Source organism: Argiope bruennichi, chromosome 8 (genome assembly GCF_947563725.1).
Source record: "Argiope bruennichi chromosome 8, qqArgBrue1.1, whole genome shotgun sequence".
In the NCBI taxonomy this organism is placed as follows: Eukaryota; Metazoa; Arthropoda; class Arachnida; order Araneae; family Araneidae; genus Argiope; species Argiope bruennichi.
Genome location: NC_079158.1, coordinates 40,263,104 through 40,282,086, shown reverse-complemented (window position 1 = coordinate 40,282,086; position 18,983 = coordinate 40,263,104). Strand labels below are relative to the sequence as shown.

The window sequence follows — 18,983 nt, the reverse complement described above, 5'->3', positions numbered from 1 at the left end:
ATATTTAAATTCCTAATTTAAAAGATAATGGAGCTTAATTTGTTGGTATTGAAATTTTAAAATTAGCTGAGGCTTTCGGAATTCGATTGGAGGAATTCAAAACTTTCGTTGGGCCGAACTAGGCATCACATCCAAATAGATAGCATATTTTTTTTTAAAGTCAAAGTGGATCCAAAAAAAATTATACTGCACTATATTTGATACCAAAAATCAAATAGCTCACTTTCTTTGTTTATAAAATATGATGCGGAGCTCAGTTTAAAAAAATTGTAGTGTGGTTTACTTTTGGTTTTGAATATTTCAAATAGAATTAAAGACGTATTTAAATTAAGTTTATTATGTGAACTGTTGAAACTAGAAAAAAGTAATATCGTATCAATCGGGATTTCTATATATATAAACTAAAAACTTTTAAAATTTGACATAGAATGATAAAGTTTTTTTAAATTCCGTAAGAAAACAGAACAAATCTTCTATTCTGTTTCAGTTTTTTTAAAAATAAAAATAGGATCTATTTTCTTTTGTCTCGTCATATCGAAAAATAATTTTATTTGGTAAGCATTGTATTTTGAATTTTTAAATTTTAGTAGAGAATATTTCAAAAATATACAAATTTTAAATTTAGCTTTACGAAAAAGTTTTTCTTCAAGTGCTTTTTATGCAGAATTTATTATATGAAATTATATTGCGCGCTTAAGTTGAATTTGTGTTTTTCATATAAAATATTCAAATGAGGATCCTTTTTTCTGAGATTTCATTATCTAATATTAAACTTTTCAATCTGTGAAATATGTATCCTTTGAAAGCATGCTGTAACGATATAGATTGAGATTTTGCAAATTCGGATATCTTGTGTACTAGAATTATCTCTGAAATTCTATATAGGCGTGATTTTTGCAACTTTATTTAAATACGAAAACTAATTCTTGTGAACCATTTGACCTAAAATATACCTAACCTGATCTTTTATATCTACTTTTTTCTGAAAGTTCTCCAGATTTATTATGATAAAGTTATATAAACCTTACAAAAAGCAGAATTTCAAATGATGTAATAATCTGATTCTGTTTGTTATAATTATAGATAAGATTGTTTAAAATATCCTATATCGTTTTAGTGTTCAATTTCGAGAGGAGACAAATAAGAAAGAATTGTTGAGAAACACTTTTGATAATTTTTTGTTATAATTACAGATAAGATTGTTTAAAATATCCTACATCGTTTTAATGTTCAATTTCGAGAGGAGACAAATAAGAAAGAATTGTTGAGAAACACTTTTGATAATTTTTCTTTAGCAATTACTAAGTTAAAAGAAAAGCAATTCTGTATTAGCTCTGTGGGCTGCAGCGGCTGGATTTCGAAACTACTAACTTGTTATAGTCAACGGTAATTGGCCTTCGTCACGGGAGTTTTGGTTTTGACCCATTAAACAGAAGGTGAGCGGTTGCGCAATGTAATCCGTCCATGTAGGAAGAGTGAAACGATCCCAGCTTTCGCCTCTAACTCTATTTATCAAATAAAAGAGTCAACGATCGTTTTAATGAGCTTCCAATTTGTGAAACAGGTGATCGTATCGTCGTTATCAACTCCTCGGCATTTTTTTATTTGCTTGATTTGCAATATTCGAAAAATAATAAAAAATGTCTTCAAATTAAACGAGATTAATAATTGTAATATTTTTTATATAAGTGTACAATAATAATAAGTACACTTTATTGCTTATCAATTGTGATTTGTAATAATAATCCAGGTTCGTAGCAACTATAACTGCTTAGAATCACTGCAAAATTTTATTCTACGCTCATTTTTCTGTTGCGATCCTTTTATATGAATTAAAAAACATATAATGAGGATTTTATTTTATAGCTTATGGTTAAATGATCACTAAAATTTTTCACTTTTCGTTTTATACTAGAGAGGAAACAATCATAACAATCTCGGAAATAATAGTGTTTTTCAGTAGACTTTGAACAAACTTTTTTTCAGAAATTCTGAAATGCTTGCATTTTATGAGGTTCCTCTGGGGTTGCAGGGGCTTTATACCAATTTTAATCTTGAAAAATATTATTAATTTTCTTACAAAATCCACGGACATCCATGGTTTGATAGTAAAATATAGGATCTGTTTCATTAAAAGATTTATTCATGCTTGGTACTAGGGATTGCAATACCGGACCAAAATTTCAATACCGGTATTCGGTATTTTTTTAAATCTTAATACCGGGATACCGGTATTAATACCGGTATTAGAAATTTCAAAAAAAGAAAGAAAACACAGGTGTTTCTTTGTTTTATTTGCCATTTTTGTTAGAGAGTGTAAATATCACAAAAAATAATCTGTAACTTATAAATTATAACAGTATATAATCACTAAAAAGTAAAGAAACATCTTATTTATTTAAATCCCCAAAAAAGTGTAAATATCACTATTCAGTCTGTGGTACTATTACAAATTTTTGAAATGTGATCTTAAAAAACATAATGCATCCATTGTACTGTCATTAAGCCTGAAAAGTAATTTTGTGTAAAAATTACCAACTGTCGAAAACGCTGTTTCGGCATCTACGCTAGTTGGTGGTACTGTTAGCAATACGCGATATACTTTTTCCAAATATTTACCTCTAAATCCCTCATCATCAAATAAATCGATTTCTCGTCAGATGGTTTTGGATATAGCTGATTTCTGTATTGTAATTTGGTTCGTTGATTTTTTTTTTATTTATCGCTAATTCTAATTTTTGTTCAAGAGACAATTCCTTTTCAATATCGACAGTAGTGATATCATAATCTTCGATAATTGAACCGAATTCTTCTGAATGTGGATAGGTTTGTGCGTAAAAAATTTTAAGAAAATTTTCTCTAAACTTAATCAGATTTGAAATGGTTATTTCCTTTTCTTCTTTTTAATTTTCATTTTTAAAATCATTATAATTATGTAAATACCATAAGACATTTTCTATTTCGGTATGCCTTTCTTCTGTGCGATTTTTCAATGTAACATATAATACTTCAGATAGTGATGTGTGCTGTTCTTTCAGTGACCGCAACATGAAATTTATTGTTGCATTAGCTGTTAATAAACTAGAATCTCTCCGACATAATGCTTCAATAGTCAGTTTTATTGGAAGTAGAGCTGATATAGTTCTGGATATTAAGTCGAATTCACTATCTGAAAAATTAATTTACAGGTTTAAGTCGATTATTGCTTCTTGGATTGGATCAAAAATCGTTCCATCATTAGGAGTAAACTGTTCCAACGTATTTTAGAATCTAATATTAACACATATTCTGTTTTATTAACAGTTAGTATATATGTTAGTAATATATCCTTTTTATAGGGGAACGTTTATATAGGGAAATATCTGAACAATTTTTCGAACTTTATAAATTATAGGAAGCAATTCTTGATAGGTTAATATTTCATACTAATTAGCAATATCTTCTTCCACAATTACATTGTCATTATCTTCATTGTCAATATCACTCTCACTCTTACTCTTTTCAAAGTTGGAATCCGAAGTTTCTATATCCACAGTATTTGGATTCTTCTGTTCTTTATTTTTTTGGTATAATGCATCTATTACTCCTAATTGAATTTCATGTGCGTAGCACAACTGCTGATTTGCACCAATCAACTTTCCAACTTTTTTCATAATTGTTAATTGTAATCAGTCGTTATGGATACAATATTTTCTTTCAGGGATAATCCATGTTTCTCTAATTTAGATGTAAGCAATTAATTAAGCCATTCATTAGCTAATTAATTTCACCCGTTATGAAGACATAAAAACAAAAACGTATACTATTTTGCTATGTTCGCGATCCCTGAACATATAGAGCAGACAATTTTAAAAATTTCTAGTAAATACCGAAAAACCGGTATTTAAACTTGTGAATACCGGTATTACAAAATTGTACAAATGGCTCAAAATACCGGTATTCGGTATCCCGGTATACCGGTATTGCAATCCCTACTTGGTACGTTCAAAATTGCAAAGTAGCGCTGGGGTACGTTGAGTTTTGCTTAACTCTAACTTGGCGACTTTAACCTATTAAGCATTATGGAAGCTTGAAGATAATGGCGTAACTAAGAAAAATGATGCGAGAGGCGTAGTATTACTTTTTTGTCCTTTTTTCTTCATATTTGGTTTTCAAAAATTAAAAAGTAATATTTTTTTCTGTTTTGCCCAAGACTGAATCATGCCGAGGGTGTCAATACGCCCTTTACAACTCTTCACCATTTGCTTAATGGTCATTACTAACACTTAATCATAAGTTCATTGACAAGATACCATCTAGGATGTTCTCGTCATTTAAGTATTATGTAAAATTATGATGTTCGATCGCAGTAAGCCTTAAAAATTTTCATTGCTGCGCCATTATTTGGAAAAGAATAAGAAAATGAAACATTAATGAAATTTGAATGAAAAACATTTTAGAGCCATTTTATTAAATTTTAATTACGTATTTTAAGTCAGGGTTATTTTCTTAAATATCTTTGTTAACGAATACTAGAGAATCTGAAAGAAATTTAAGCCTGAAAAATTTCATTACATCTTTCTGCGTGCTGCAATTAAAAACGGTATCCTGCTGTTTCAGTAGCCCTGTGAGGAACTACCAATGTTAATACACATAAACAAACAAAAAAGAAAGAATCTGAACTTTATCGAAAAGGTCAAGCGATAGATTGAATCAAAAATACGTGACATCAGCTCATTAAAATCAAAATTCCCATACTATCAAGATACTACTTTTATCATTTTTATCTGACATCAGTGAAACCGCAACCAGTCCGGACTTCCTATGGAAGCCGATTCTCACCGTGCCATCGTCCAGAGCATTTTCCCGCGCGTCAGAGTGGAATGGCCGAAGTCACCTAATGGCACAAACTCTAACCATGCGAGTATCCTCTAGTGCAACAACCTGTGGATGGGGAAGATTCGGGGGACGATTCTGTTGCTCTCGTAGTGAGAAAGTCTGATGACAGAGAAGATGCACGCAATTTTTTGTCTTTGTTCTGTACCGGGATTGTGTTTTGCGGTCACGTCAGGGAAGGTGTGCTTCTTTTTACTGTGGTGCACAGTAGATAATAATTGCGGTTTCAACATTGACCTGATAGGATTTAAGTGATTCATTTGATTGCAAACAATGACTATATTTATCGGGGTTGCGTAGATGAATCTTCGCGAGGGCATTGGCATTTGTAATGGCAAATTGAGGTATTCCGAAGATACGCTGTATCGTGTAATGAGAAAAATGCAGCGTTATCAGATAAATAGCTGATCCTCGCATTTCAAAATCGGTTCACATTTCTTACAGTTAAATTGTTTATGATCTAAAGATACAAAGTATAATTTTTTTAAAATTTAAAATAAAGTAAATTAAACACGATTGTTTTGTATTGTCTTTTTCTCGATGTAATTAAATGATTTAACTTATTTTCCTTTATTTTAATTTGAAAAATCTTCCTTATTAATTGCTTTTGTTGAATGTTTTTTGGAACAAAAATCACATTTTAAGGCATAAATCTATCTCGGGGAGGAGTGCATAGCTTAAAATTAAAATAAGTGTGCGATATAAATTTAAACAATTATGATTTTATGAGGTTCACATTCCTTACAATTAAATTGTTTATGATCTAAAGATGCAAAGTATGATTTTTTTTAAATTTAAAATAAAGTAAATTAAATACGTTTTTTTTGTATTGTTTCTTTCTCAACGTAAATTAATTAAATTATTTTTCATTATTTTAATTTGAAAAATCTTCCTTATATAAGAATTAATTGCATATGTTTAGTGTTTTTTGGAACAAAAATCACATTTTAAAGCAAAAATAAATCTCAGAGGTTTTTTCTCCTTCTTTTTTTATTAGTGCTTCGTTTAATATTAAAATAAATGCGCGATATAAGACTTAAACAATTTTAATATTTTTATTTAAATCACGCCTGCATTCATAAAATTTACAGTTTTTGATATGTCACTTTGCTGTTATCATTTTTCAATAGATCGAAATTACTGTTTTTAATCCTTTTAAATATCACTAATGTATAAAATGTATGATAGATATTTTAAAATACATCTCTCTTTGCTATTAATCTTTTTCAAAAATGTTGTTTCATTATAATATCTGTTTTACATCTCTTCGTTTTTTTTTTTTTTTTGTTTTTTTTTGTTAAAGCGTCATTACAGCGACATAGCAGCGATAAGGCTAAGATATAAAGATGCCTTGGGTGCCAGTCTTAGAGGCATTATAAAGAAAAAATTGTTATTTATATCGTTTTTTTAAAGCTGAGGATTATGAAGAGATGAAAAAATAACGGCATGTCGTAAGCGCTATTTACATTCGCTACGCCATTGGGCTCTAAATTGAGCTGGCAATTAATATTTTATGCCTATAACATAAAAAATGAAAGCTATTCATATTATATTATAATATAATAACTCTACAGAAGACAAAAATATAGCCATTGTTCAATTTTCTTTCCCTCCCAATTAAATTTCTGCATATCTAATATAGAATATAGAAGAATATATCTAATATAGAATATAGAAGAATATATCTAATATAGAATATAGAAGAATATATCTAATATAGAATATAGAAGAATATATCTAATGTAGAATATAGAATATCTGCCAATGTAGAAAAACATGAAAGCATCTGCCCAAAATAATTTAATTCGCACCGATTCTAAAACAATCTATGTCAGTTGCTAACATACAAACATTATTTATTCATGCAGTTTAATCTCTGATTATAGAAACTTCTGTTTAACAACCCCCTCCCTACTGAGTACAACGAAGCAACAGGTGTCCATCCATCCCTGCTACTCATAAAACTGCATGACTTAGTTACCAAAACCAGTACATTGTTGTGTTCTGAAGATCTTCACATGCTGTTTATTCCAGCGACTTAACTGTATGGCAAGATTAAAATGATGGCATTTCAAGTCAATACAGAATGGAATGGGGGTCACGAAAGAGGGGGGAGTGAGATGCACATTTGACTGCTTGATTGGCAGAGCGCAACGAACTATGATGGATGAAGAAAGCATTAAATTGGGCTGTGCAGCAACAGGGGGGCTGCGCCATCAACTGGGGCTTGACCGATGAATTATGGATGAGAGATCTGCTTGAGAACACAGTAACGACTTGGGTCTTCTTAGGCACGCTTGGGGGCCCTTGGATACGAATTAGTGTTGAGAGGGGATGATTTCATTTTTACTTTCGTTAGAGGTTGTTATTGAGGGTTATTCTCTGCTCTGAAGGACAGAGGGGATGCACGATCTTAATTTATGGTATGTTATGTTTAGACGAGACTAAATTAATGTGAAAAACTCAAATGATATCATACTTGGAAGATGTGTAGAATTGTATGTCTTTGATTTTTTTTATTAGTAATTTAATAATTTTCTTATTTTATTATTAAAAGTATATAAGTCTTATATCTAAATTTTAGGTCTATTTAATGTATTTTATTTTAATTTTAGATTTTTTTTGTATATAATATGCATTTTATCATAATCTTCATTTCATATTCATATTATTGTTTGTTTTCAACAAGTATATTCAGAATGATATTTTTTTTATAAAGCAAGAATAGGAGAATATTAAAAATAAAGCGACTGCAATGGAAATCCCAAAAAAAGAAAACAAATCCTCGTTCAACTTAACATAAATAAAACTAAATCTGTATTCAATTATTTTTGTTCCGTGACTGACAAAAGATAATAGTTTAAAATATAGTGAGATAAAATTCTCGTTCAACTTAACATAAACAAAACAAACTCTGTATTCAATTATCTTTGTCCTGCAACTAATAAATGATTATAATTAAAAAAATGTAGTGAAATATAGATTATATTCAAAACATACTCAAAAATATAAGATAAAAAAATTTAGTGAAATATAGATTATATTCAAAATATACTCAAAAATATAGATAAAAAATATAGTGAAATATAGATACATTCAAAATATATTCAAAAATAGTGAAAAACTTAATTGATATTTTTTATAGTGATGGCAATATAAATTATTTGAATTATTTATATTCTTAAATAATTGTATCCTTGTATCACTTATTACATTTGGATATCGGGGTTATTGATGCACACTGGTATATAATAACATAAAATGAAGTACTGTATTATTGGCTGAAAATCAGAATTAACAAAAATACTAAATATCAATTCGCTATATAATTTTTCTTCTTTATTTTTAACATACATTTCTGTTCACTAAATATAAAAAAGTGAACATTAATAATTCTTTAAATATCTTTAAGGAAAAGTATTAGAAATTATAGAAACCAATTAACAAAAATCTGCCTCATTATGATGTCTCATAACGAACAAAAACAGTATTCAGATGTTTACTAACAATAAACAGAGATAATGGTACATAAGAAAACTCCTTTCTGAGTACGTTTTTGTTGTACACCTGTTTTCGTATCATCTCACGATGTGTGTGTGCTTTTGTCGTTTTATTTTATTCAGCTAGTGCATGATATATGAGTTCCTTTGTTGAACATCTGGCATAATTAAAGTCGGAGTGTTTTTTGCGAGATGACTAATTTGTTATTTCTTTTTTCCTCATTCAGATTTCATGCGGAAGCGGAAGTTGTCAAGCAATCAGAAAGACATGACGCCAGAACCCAAAGTAAAAACGAGGCGGCGCTTCTCCACATGAATCACCTTTATTTTCATTTCTCCACACCAAAAAACTTTCATCAGGTAAATGCATTTCTTTGTGCTAAATAATATGAAATATGGACAAACGTGCGATATAAAGATTCAGATAATAAATATTCAATTTTCTTATTTTCAATACCAGTTTTCGACTGGTGGAAAAAAAAATTGCGTTAACTAGTTTTTTCGTAGCTCATATTTATATAACTAAAGCTGAATATTTTAAATTTTATTCGAGATCGAACGCACCAAATTATCCAATAGTTTTCTGAAATACTGATACAAAAATGTTAATCAGTAACAGTTTTTATAAAATCTATTTGAATGGATTCGAAACTAATATCTTCCAATTCGAAATAATACTTCCAAATTCGAACATGATAAATTCTATGGTGATATCAGAAAAAATTTTGTTGTGAATTCGGTGCACGAAGCTCTCTCTCTCTCTTTTGCTTCCCATTTCTTGGTTTCCTCCAAATTTGGGAAATTTATATAGGATGATGACATGCAAGATATACATAAGATGTATATCTTGTAATACAATTTGTTACGATAATATATTTTCCTTGATAGAAAATTATAGAGATTTATTCAAAATAAAACCATTAAATGGTGCTTTTGCGTTGTTCAGTATTTATCAATATCAATAACGAAAGCAAGAGAAAAAGGGTTTTAGTATTCACAAATTGTCTTTCACTAAAAAATAATAAAGCTTCTTAAATTTATTCTAATTGGTCCATTTTACAGTTACACGCACACACACAAAATTGACATCATTTTTAGACATTTTTTTTTTTTTTGCACATTTTTTTGTATACAAACAGATAAATAAAGTAGGACAACTAAGTATTAATTAAAATAATTTTTTAACTCTCTTTCTGACAAATACATAACATTTTTTTGTTATTTATTTCATCTGCAAAAGTTATGACGGCATGCTTCAAATTAAGCAGATTTTTTTGAATTAATTTCTTTAACTAATATTGAGAAATCTCGATTTCAGAAGTTCAGATTTAAATTATATTCCGTTATTAATCGTTACCATAAACAAATAACGAAACAACTAAGCATTTGTTATTTAATTAAATCTAAAGGTTATATACTTATACGCGATATAGCTTTTATCTTAAACTATTATGAGTTATGCGCCGTTTCTGTATCATTTTGAAAACGACTGTGCACCTTATGGGGGGAGGGACTGTATGCAACGCAAGTGAACGCTTAGTTGCATAATAAATGGCAATAATTTTTGTAATGTAATCTTGGCCACACGTGAATTAAAATGAATGTTGCTTTTTTTTTTTTTAATGAAATGGAAACTGAAAAGTATATATCCCAATTTGTGTTTTTTAATTCTCTCGCCTAACATCAACGTGTAAAATAACCAAGCATTATTGCATCAACTTTTTCCAATAAATTGTTCTTGACTTAGGCAATTTCGGTTCCGTATAAAAAATGTCACTTTTCCCAAATATTCTAGTGTTCCCATAGCTCTTTTTTCTATGCTCGCTTGTTTTTTCATATTTTCTTTGCTAAAGAAGATACAATGTAGCTCTCCTTTTTTCAAGGTCATTGCAAAAAACAGGTTGGTGGTGATTAATCAATGTCTTGGAGTAGAAATGCTCGAAAAAAGAATGATAAAAAAATCTTTTGTTTGAAACTTTAGTTCTGGTTCAGTGATTTACCAATTCCCTAAAACAATAATTTATGTTTTTCCGCTTGTTACATCAACAAATTTCTGTGTACTACGGCATGAATGAATTTTTGTTAAACAATCGGTTATTTTGATTTGATTACGTTTGTTCATTTCATTGACGTCCTATTATGCAATATTAAATGTTTACTGAATTTATATTCTACAAGAGTTTCAGATTCCCATTATACAACTTTTTTTTTTTCCATTAGCCATGCTTTCTGCGCTTCAGAATATATTTTTCTTAATGCAAATAATAATGTTTTGGATAGGAATTAGATATTTCTCAATATGTATTTTACATAATATTTTTAAAAATCTTTACTACAACATATATAAATACGGATTTTTGAATGTTAATGGTTTTATTTTTTAAAAAATTACGTTTTTTTTTTTAATTTGTAATACTAGCTAACATTATAAAATAATCTTGCTTTATATACTCAAAAAAAAATTGCAAATTGGCGAAAACGAAGCAGAAATTAAATATTTATTTTCTCAGAATTTTTAAATTTTTCCGGACATGCTTTTCCCCCCTTGAATAACAATTACGGTAAACTACAATAGAGTATTATGACGGTAAATAATAATATTAAAAAAATAAGGCGGAATTGGTTTTTGCCATACTTTATTGTGTGCAATAATTTGTATTATCATAATCAGATCTGATTAATTATTAGATTAACATCTCGTTATCGAAATTATGTAAAAGCAAATTTATTACATAGTACGTAATTTTAAATTGTAATCAATACCGTCTAACAAATTTGTGTATCGAATAATTTGACGCTTCTATAGAACCGTAACTAGGAATTTTAACGTCTATAAACAAAGAAAATACCTACCTAATAAACTAATAAAGGAAGAAGAAAAAGTCATATTCTGTGATTAGCGACTTGCCATTTTACAAATTGGCACTTTTTAAAAAAATAGAATTTCAAAATCTAACTTTAGCCACTCTTGATCGTAAGCATGATTAATTTTAACAGTTATATAATAAATATAAAAAATAATCATGCATTGACTTTTTATGTATATTTTTGGATTGATATAAATATTTATGGTTCCTTACTAAATCGATGTCTGTCTATTTACAAACGTAATAATATTTTTACAGCTAACATATTTAAAAATATAATTATTTTTTGGCTCAAAAATGAAATGAATCAATATAGTAATTTTAAATCCCCTCAAATCCATGTCACAACTGATATACAGCCCAATTAGCCTCATTATATAATATGCTTTTGACCGTCACCAAATGATGAGGACGAGCTCTTTACAAGACATTTTTATTTCCAGCATACCATTCACTCGATAAGGATGGGAGTGGGGGTAAATTCGACTTCGATGAATTTAATTTGAATGGCGGATCTTTCTTGAAATCGGGTCTTGAACGGCAACCCTCTGACTCCGAAACTCTGACCCATTAATACCTCACAATTCTAAATTTAGTCAGTTTTACTGTCAGGTTTAATTATTTCATTAAATAATCATAATTAATTATTGTCATTAATATAAGGATATAAAATTTTAAAAGTTTTTTGCAGAAATGATTTTTCTTCTTACTTTTGTAATATAACTGGCGAAATTTATAATTAATTTAAGACAAGAATCTCAATTTATCAATTTAGCTGTTAGGTTTAGTTATTATTTATATTAATTATTTAAAAAAAATCTTCCTCTTGTGCTTATATTTGCGTTGCGAAAATTATATAATTGCATTGAAGTTCTAAAAAAAACTAAATTGGCGATAATCGAAGCAGGAATTCAATCGTATATAGTTAAGCAATTATTTTTAACGCAAATTTATAAGAAATGATTTTTCTGGGATATTTTTCTAATAAATTTCGAAGAATCTGGATATAAGATGCCTTACGATGCAAATCCAGCATTTTTATTTGTGACCTTTTTTGAAGAAGCTGTCCACAATTTAAGAAGCCATGATGCATATGAATTATGCATATATTGCAGGTTCAATTATTCACTATTTTAAAGATAACATTTCTAATAAATATCCATGTTTTTTAAAAGTTAAAAAAATTGGCATAAAGGAAGCCGATGTTATCTTTTAACCCTCTTCGAAGAAAACCGACTCCTAGAGAGTATAGACTGGAAACTTCTGACTAAAAACAGATTTTTCCCAGTATTCTAAAAATAGTGCTGTGCATCAATTCCCTGACGGAGTGTTTTAAGTGAAGACTTGAAAGATACCTCTCATACATCTAAATATAAACCTTCTGCATAATTTTATTTCATTTCGATGACAAAATATTATTGAGTAGATTTTGGATTAGTCATATTTTGTTTAGTAAGATTAACGTATCGTTTTGAAACCAGCAAAAGAGCTATTTTAAAATGGACCCCGTAATTTTGAATCATGTTTGGATGATGATGATGAAGAGGACCACGCCTTTTTATTTAAGTATTTAAAAAAAAGCCTATCATGAATTGAACTCAAATTACTATGAAATCAAACTTAGGAAAGTTTTTTTTTAATGCGTATATCATTATGAAATATCTATAATTTGTTTTTCAACATTATGGTTAAATGTTCTGGCATCCTTAAAAATCATTATTTTATATTGACATAAATTTCGCATTACCAAAGTTTTGTTGTTATACAGTCCTCAAAAAAGAAAAAAAAACTTCCAAATCTTTTAGTCTTTTTTTTTTGTGTGCAAATTAAATATTAAGTATCTCATTATCTGATACTAATGGTGACTTTTCTCTTTTTCAGAAAAACGTAGAGTGATCTACACAAATGGATGTTACGCAGACTGAGAGAATTGAAGGGGATATTGGGAAACCCATGTATATTTATATATTAACTTATATTATGTCACTTTTGCTGGTCTTCACCAAACCCTGCTACTGCAGTATTCTTCACGTACCTGGTTCATTTATGGCTGTTTCTCGGTGATCAAAGAAAAGAATATATATATATATATTATTTATAATTTATTGATTCTGTGTGTGAAGCTATCTGTTGTGCACAAATCCTCCTTCTGATTTCAATTATTATTATTATTATTACTATTACTCTGCTTTACAAATTATTACTATCCTTAGTGATGAGAAGTGGAATAAAATTTCTTTTGTACTGTATAAACTTAAAATTGCTGTAAACATCGAAATTTATTTTACCTGATAAATATTTTCTGAATTATTTTTTCATTAATGATTTCATGTTAAAACAAAAGTAAGCCTTCTTTAAATTTTTGTATTCTTCACAACAATGATGAAGTGATTTGTATAATATGCGAAGAATTTGTACATGTATATTTGTGATTGACTTTTTTAAACAGTTTTTTTTTTATTATTTTGTAAATGTTTTTTAATAAATTTTGTAATTTTATAATGTGTATTTGGAGCAAAAAGGTGAACTCGCAGCTTCTAAATCGTGGAATAAAATAAAAACAGTGCTAAAATTTTGATAAAAGAAAATTATAAAATTACATTCATAGTATTATCGACAGAATTCATTAAAAATATCTCCATTATTATTATTTTCTCTCATTCTTAAATTTAACTTTTTTTAATTGGTGTTAATAGTTAATATATTTAAATTTCAAGCTTCTCAAAAGTTTAAACAATTATTTTCTCCTTATGTTTGATTTTAAAAAATGAAACAACTTTTTCAGTTTTAAATAAAATTAATTTTTTAAAAATGAACATGGCTAAGTTTTACAAAGTTGAACTAGAAATCTAATAATATAATCTTAAAAGATTAAATGTATAAATTCCGAAATTATTGAATTTATTTATAAGAATTGCTAGTTCACCTTTTAAAAGCACTTTTGTGGTTTCAGATATGAAATTTTCTGAACCAATAGTGCTAACTCTAAAACTGTATAAATTGTAATCAATGGTTTGAAAAGTAAAAAATGATAATAACGGGGCATGTGCAAAAATAAAACTACAATGAGTGGATCAAAGCTACGGGACAGCAGTGCAATGAACAACAAGGGTAGGTTGCTCATAAGCGGTTCTTTGTCTATCTTTATTTTCCATCTAATAACCATAACCCCGGGATAATGGTCTATAAAGGTCTGGTTGTGCGTCAAATTTTTCCATAATTTAAAAATTGTTTGAAACAATAAATTACATAGTCAAATAATTTATCTGATTTTTCCGTACCAATAGACAAATTTAAAAAAAAAATGTTTGTCGTCTGGCCAAAGAAAAAGAAAACACACCTGAAGTTGGTTACAATCTACTGCTTAGGCTAAAATCTGTCTTAAAAATATATTTTCTGTTCGTGATTATTTCTGTTTATAAAAGAGAAATAAAGGAATTGGGAAGTTAAGTTATTCGGAACGTAAAAAAAATTCTTTATGAAATTAAATTAATTCTATAAGAATTCCAGATTTGAATCGCATTTCAAAATAATTACAATAGGAACGAATACGAACAAGTAGTTTTTTTCATTAGGTATCAATTTAAATAAAAGGAAGAATAATTTCTAAGCTGCATCGTACGACCAGGCCTTGTTTCTGTCTCTTTTATTTAGGGTGTGCGGTATCGGAGAGGTACCTAGGTTTTCCATCCAAAAGTATCTAAAAAATTTCCAAATGCCAACAATTTTAGGAAAGCAAAGCATCCTTTGAAAGCTTTAAGAATTTGAAACAAAAGATCTTAAGAAGAGCGAGTAAGGGAGAATTCATTGCATTGTTTTGCGTGTGTTGAAATTTGGGTTCCTCTCTTTTTTATTATTACTTCTTTTTATTTATTTATTATTTCATTTGTATTTTTGTTTTCATTATTATTTATATAGAGATCATATATAAACGGTAGATTATATGTGTTATATCATAGGTTGTATTAACTTATTATTCATTTTTTGTGTCCGATTTCAGATAATTATTTATATACATTTTCTTTTTCTTTTATTTTGCTTCTTTTGTAAAGTGTTTTTATTCAGAATTGTATTTATATCTTTCGTTGTGGCGTATATATATATATCATAGATTTTTCTTTTGTTTTCATGGAATCATTTCTAATGTCAGCTGTATAAAATCTGAACTTTTTATATCTGCAATATAAATTGAATTTATTATATGTTAATTGAATAAGTAGGTTGAACCTCAGGTAATATAATATTATCTTAATAATTTTAACTTTAAATTTTTATATGTATTTTATCACTCATGCACTTAGAATATAAACTTTCACAAAATCGAATTTTTTTTATTGAAATAATTCAATACTTTATTAAAATAAATTGAAATGTTTAACGAAATAATTCCGAATTTCACTAAAATATACTGCAATTGTTGGTGAAATAATTCGGAGTTTATTACTTATTGGAATTTTTACTGAAATTGTCTAGATTTTTTACTTCAATAATTCGAAACTTTTATTAATTATATTTAGATTGTTAGTGAAATGAAATTTAATTTCTGCATTGCTCTCTGTGAAGTTCAGATAAATTCGGTGCATTCTAACCGGTGATTTGTAAATTAGATTTTTGCATTATTTAATGAATCCATTTGCATTTTTGTAATTTAGTGTGATACGGAAATGTTCTGTATATAGCTATAGTTTTATTTCTGTGCTTGACGTTTGCATTGCAAAAAATATTTTTATCCATTTTGTAAATAAACTTATTTATGATTTAAATTTGTGAGTTTCTTTTTCGTTCCAAACTTCTTGGCTGATCATTATATTTCATTGGCAAATAAAATAAAAAAATAGCATTACTAAGATTTTAAAAACATACAAAACACAAATAAAGACTTTGTAAAGCTAAAATATCTATTATGTCATAATTTTCCTAGGACGTTATTTCTTAAGTAAGTTGTTTAATAGATGTTAATAGCTTTCATTTAAATTTATTATATCAAATTTCCTAAACGATAATGTGGGACATTGTAGATTCTAAGAATTCTGGAAGTCAGAGAATTTTGTAAAAAAACGATATAGATTTAGGAGTTGCGAAAAATAAAGCAAGTTCAATATAAAAAAAAAATAAACTACTCAAAATTTCTAAAAAAGAGTACGAAAAGATGAAGAATAGTTTTGATTGAATGATGATAGCTTTGACTTATATATATCATAATCAAGTTTTCATAACTTCAATCCTTTCACCTAGTAACCAGTAAGGTTAGCGATTCAGATGGATGAGTGTAAGAAATTTAAAGATCAAAAATTAAAGAAAAAAGACAAGAATGCATTAATACTACTTATTTACAACTATTTATCTGTGGAATGATTCATAGAATAGTTGGCTATATTGGAGTGATTACATTCTTTGCACAATAAAACTGATAAGAAGAAATCCCCAGAAGTTAATTATTTAAAGTTAATAAGCTTTGGAAAATTCATGCTAAATTTTTAAAAAATTTAACATGATTTTTTGCTTAAAAGTTAAAACCAGGACATTTTATTCAGTATCAAAACAAATACTAGACATTTTCTAAGACGGAACAACCAAGAAAAAATTTATCCTATATCGGCTACGTCTGCTCAATTAGTTGAAAAATTATTCTAATGAATTTAATCATTTATAATTTTTAAATTTCAATTCTCATTTGAAAATTAAACTTCTAATTATTTATATTTTCCAAATTTCTCGATACGGGAATATCTATATATTCTTTATCATTTATAGAAAATGTTCCTCTCCATAAAGGTAAAAGCGAAATAATATTTGATGTTTATTTTAAAAATTGAAAGAGCCAGATATTTTTTATAAAGTTTTCACAAACTATGTTTAATCTTTTTTCTATTTACAAATTTCTATCTTTCTTTCAAGTTAATTTGTTTAATACTTATATCATAATTTTTTATTTATTAGTTTCAGCGAAATTTTCAAAGAATTTAATTTTTCCGTCTATATTTTTATAGGAAATGATTAACAGTTTTCTCAGTGAAATCTTACAATAGAACTGTTTTATTTAAAAAATTGTTCGTGTACCATAAATTGGGGGTGATGGAAATGAAGTCTATAATATATATGCTCAACCTGTTTATAAAATAAAAAATTACTATGGAACTTCCATTCAACTTATATTTTTCTACAATGAAAACAAACCAGTCAAATCTATAAACAGTAATTTGTTAGGTCATCAACACCTTCAATTTCCTCTCTTTATGAAAGTATGTGACTAGTTGGTGTTTTTTTTTTTTTTGTATTTCGAATTTTATTTGTAAATTAGAATGTATGCTTCTTTTTATGCAAGCACCAATGAAATAAATCTACAACAGCGTCAAGCTAGTGTCATTAGTTGTGAAATTTACTCTTTCGGTTTAATCTAGCTTCACTCTGGCCAATTTATATTTATTTTTTTATATTTTATAGTTTGGGATTCCGTAGAGTGAATAGAAAGGATAATAAGCAGTGTTATTGATATAAGGGTTAACAGTTGATGAGGATTCGTTCTCTGAATATTCTACTATTTTCCTTTAAAAGATTGCGATGGACCATTAATTTTCTTTTCTTTTAACTGACTGAGAACTTGTGTGGATAATCTAAAACCATTTAATGCATATTTAGAGCTGTAATAATTACAGTGGTTTCAAAGTATACGAAAGTCTAGAGCAGTCGCTTAGATTATATGCATGTTAATTTTCTTATATGGAAGATAGTGGGTATGTTAAGTTGCTTTTGAAAAATTAACGCAGACAAATATTTAACAAATAAGGAGAATTATTCTTTAGCAAAAAATATAATATCGTTTTTGTTTGACTATACGTTCAGAGGTTTAATAACTTCTGAATGTATAGACCGCCAAAAATTTCCTTTTTAATTAATTAAAAATGAAACTTAAATGTTGGAGAAAAAGGCACAGTGATAAATTTAGTAGCTTTAAATCCAATTTTCTGCTCTGTAGAGATAATTAAATATTTCCCTTTTGTTATTACAGTAAACTTCCAAATATTTGATCTAATATAGTTATAAGAGCAGGCCTAGTAGCAAAATAGGTAGATAGGACGGAGTTCTAAAATGATCAATTTTACTCCATTCCTACCATCAAAAACAATTTTTTATACCAATTTTTTTTATACGAATTATTAATCCTTTTAGAAAAAAGATGTACGAATTCTGAACTAAATTTTAATTACATATAGAGGGATTTATTTTGAGTTCCTCAAATAATTCTGATTTGCTACTGCCGTCAATATTAAACATTAAAAGCAACTGATTGCATAAAAACATTACTTTGATATCTTTTAAACTCAGTTTTAAAAAACACCTTGATAATATTAAAAATAATAATTAAAAAGTATACCGATATACATTTTATTCAATGCAAAGGAATATTTTTAAAAAAACCTCGAAACAAGCATTTCGATATTTACTCAGAAACACCAAATCTATTTCCAATGTTAAGCGTCACTGGACACTGCGAATTATAATTTTCTTAAATAAAAATACATTTTTTAATTGCTCATAATATAAAACTTTCGATATTTATTTTATTAGATACTTTTCAATATTTTCAGTTACAAGTTTTTCCTAATTCTTAAAAGTTACCTTCAAAAGATTAATTATAGTCTGAAGAAAACGATTAAATACTTTCTAAAAACTGACACATAACACTGATAAAACACTGACAGCATAATTATTTTCTTTACTGCAATTATAATATTTTTTA

At 27.7% G+C, this 18,983-nt stretch overlaps 1 protein-coding gene across 1 annotated transcript in view; it reads left to right on the top strand.

Moving 5' to 3' along the window:
* Positions 1–16,005, top strand: part of LOC129980891 (cyclin-dependent kinase inhibitor 1B-like) — a 37,548-nt gene extending 21,543 nt beyond the window's left edge. The window contains exons 2-3 of the mRNA XM_056091344.1: positions 8,603–8,735; positions 13,124–16,005. Of these exons, the coding sequence (XP_055947319.1) occupies positions 8,603–8,691 (89 nt within the window). The 3' untranslated portion in view covers positions 8,692–8,735; positions 13,124–16,005. The remainder of the gene's footprint in view (positions 1–8,602; positions 8,736–13,123) is intronic.
* Positions 16,006–18,983: the final 2,978 nt, after the last annotated feature.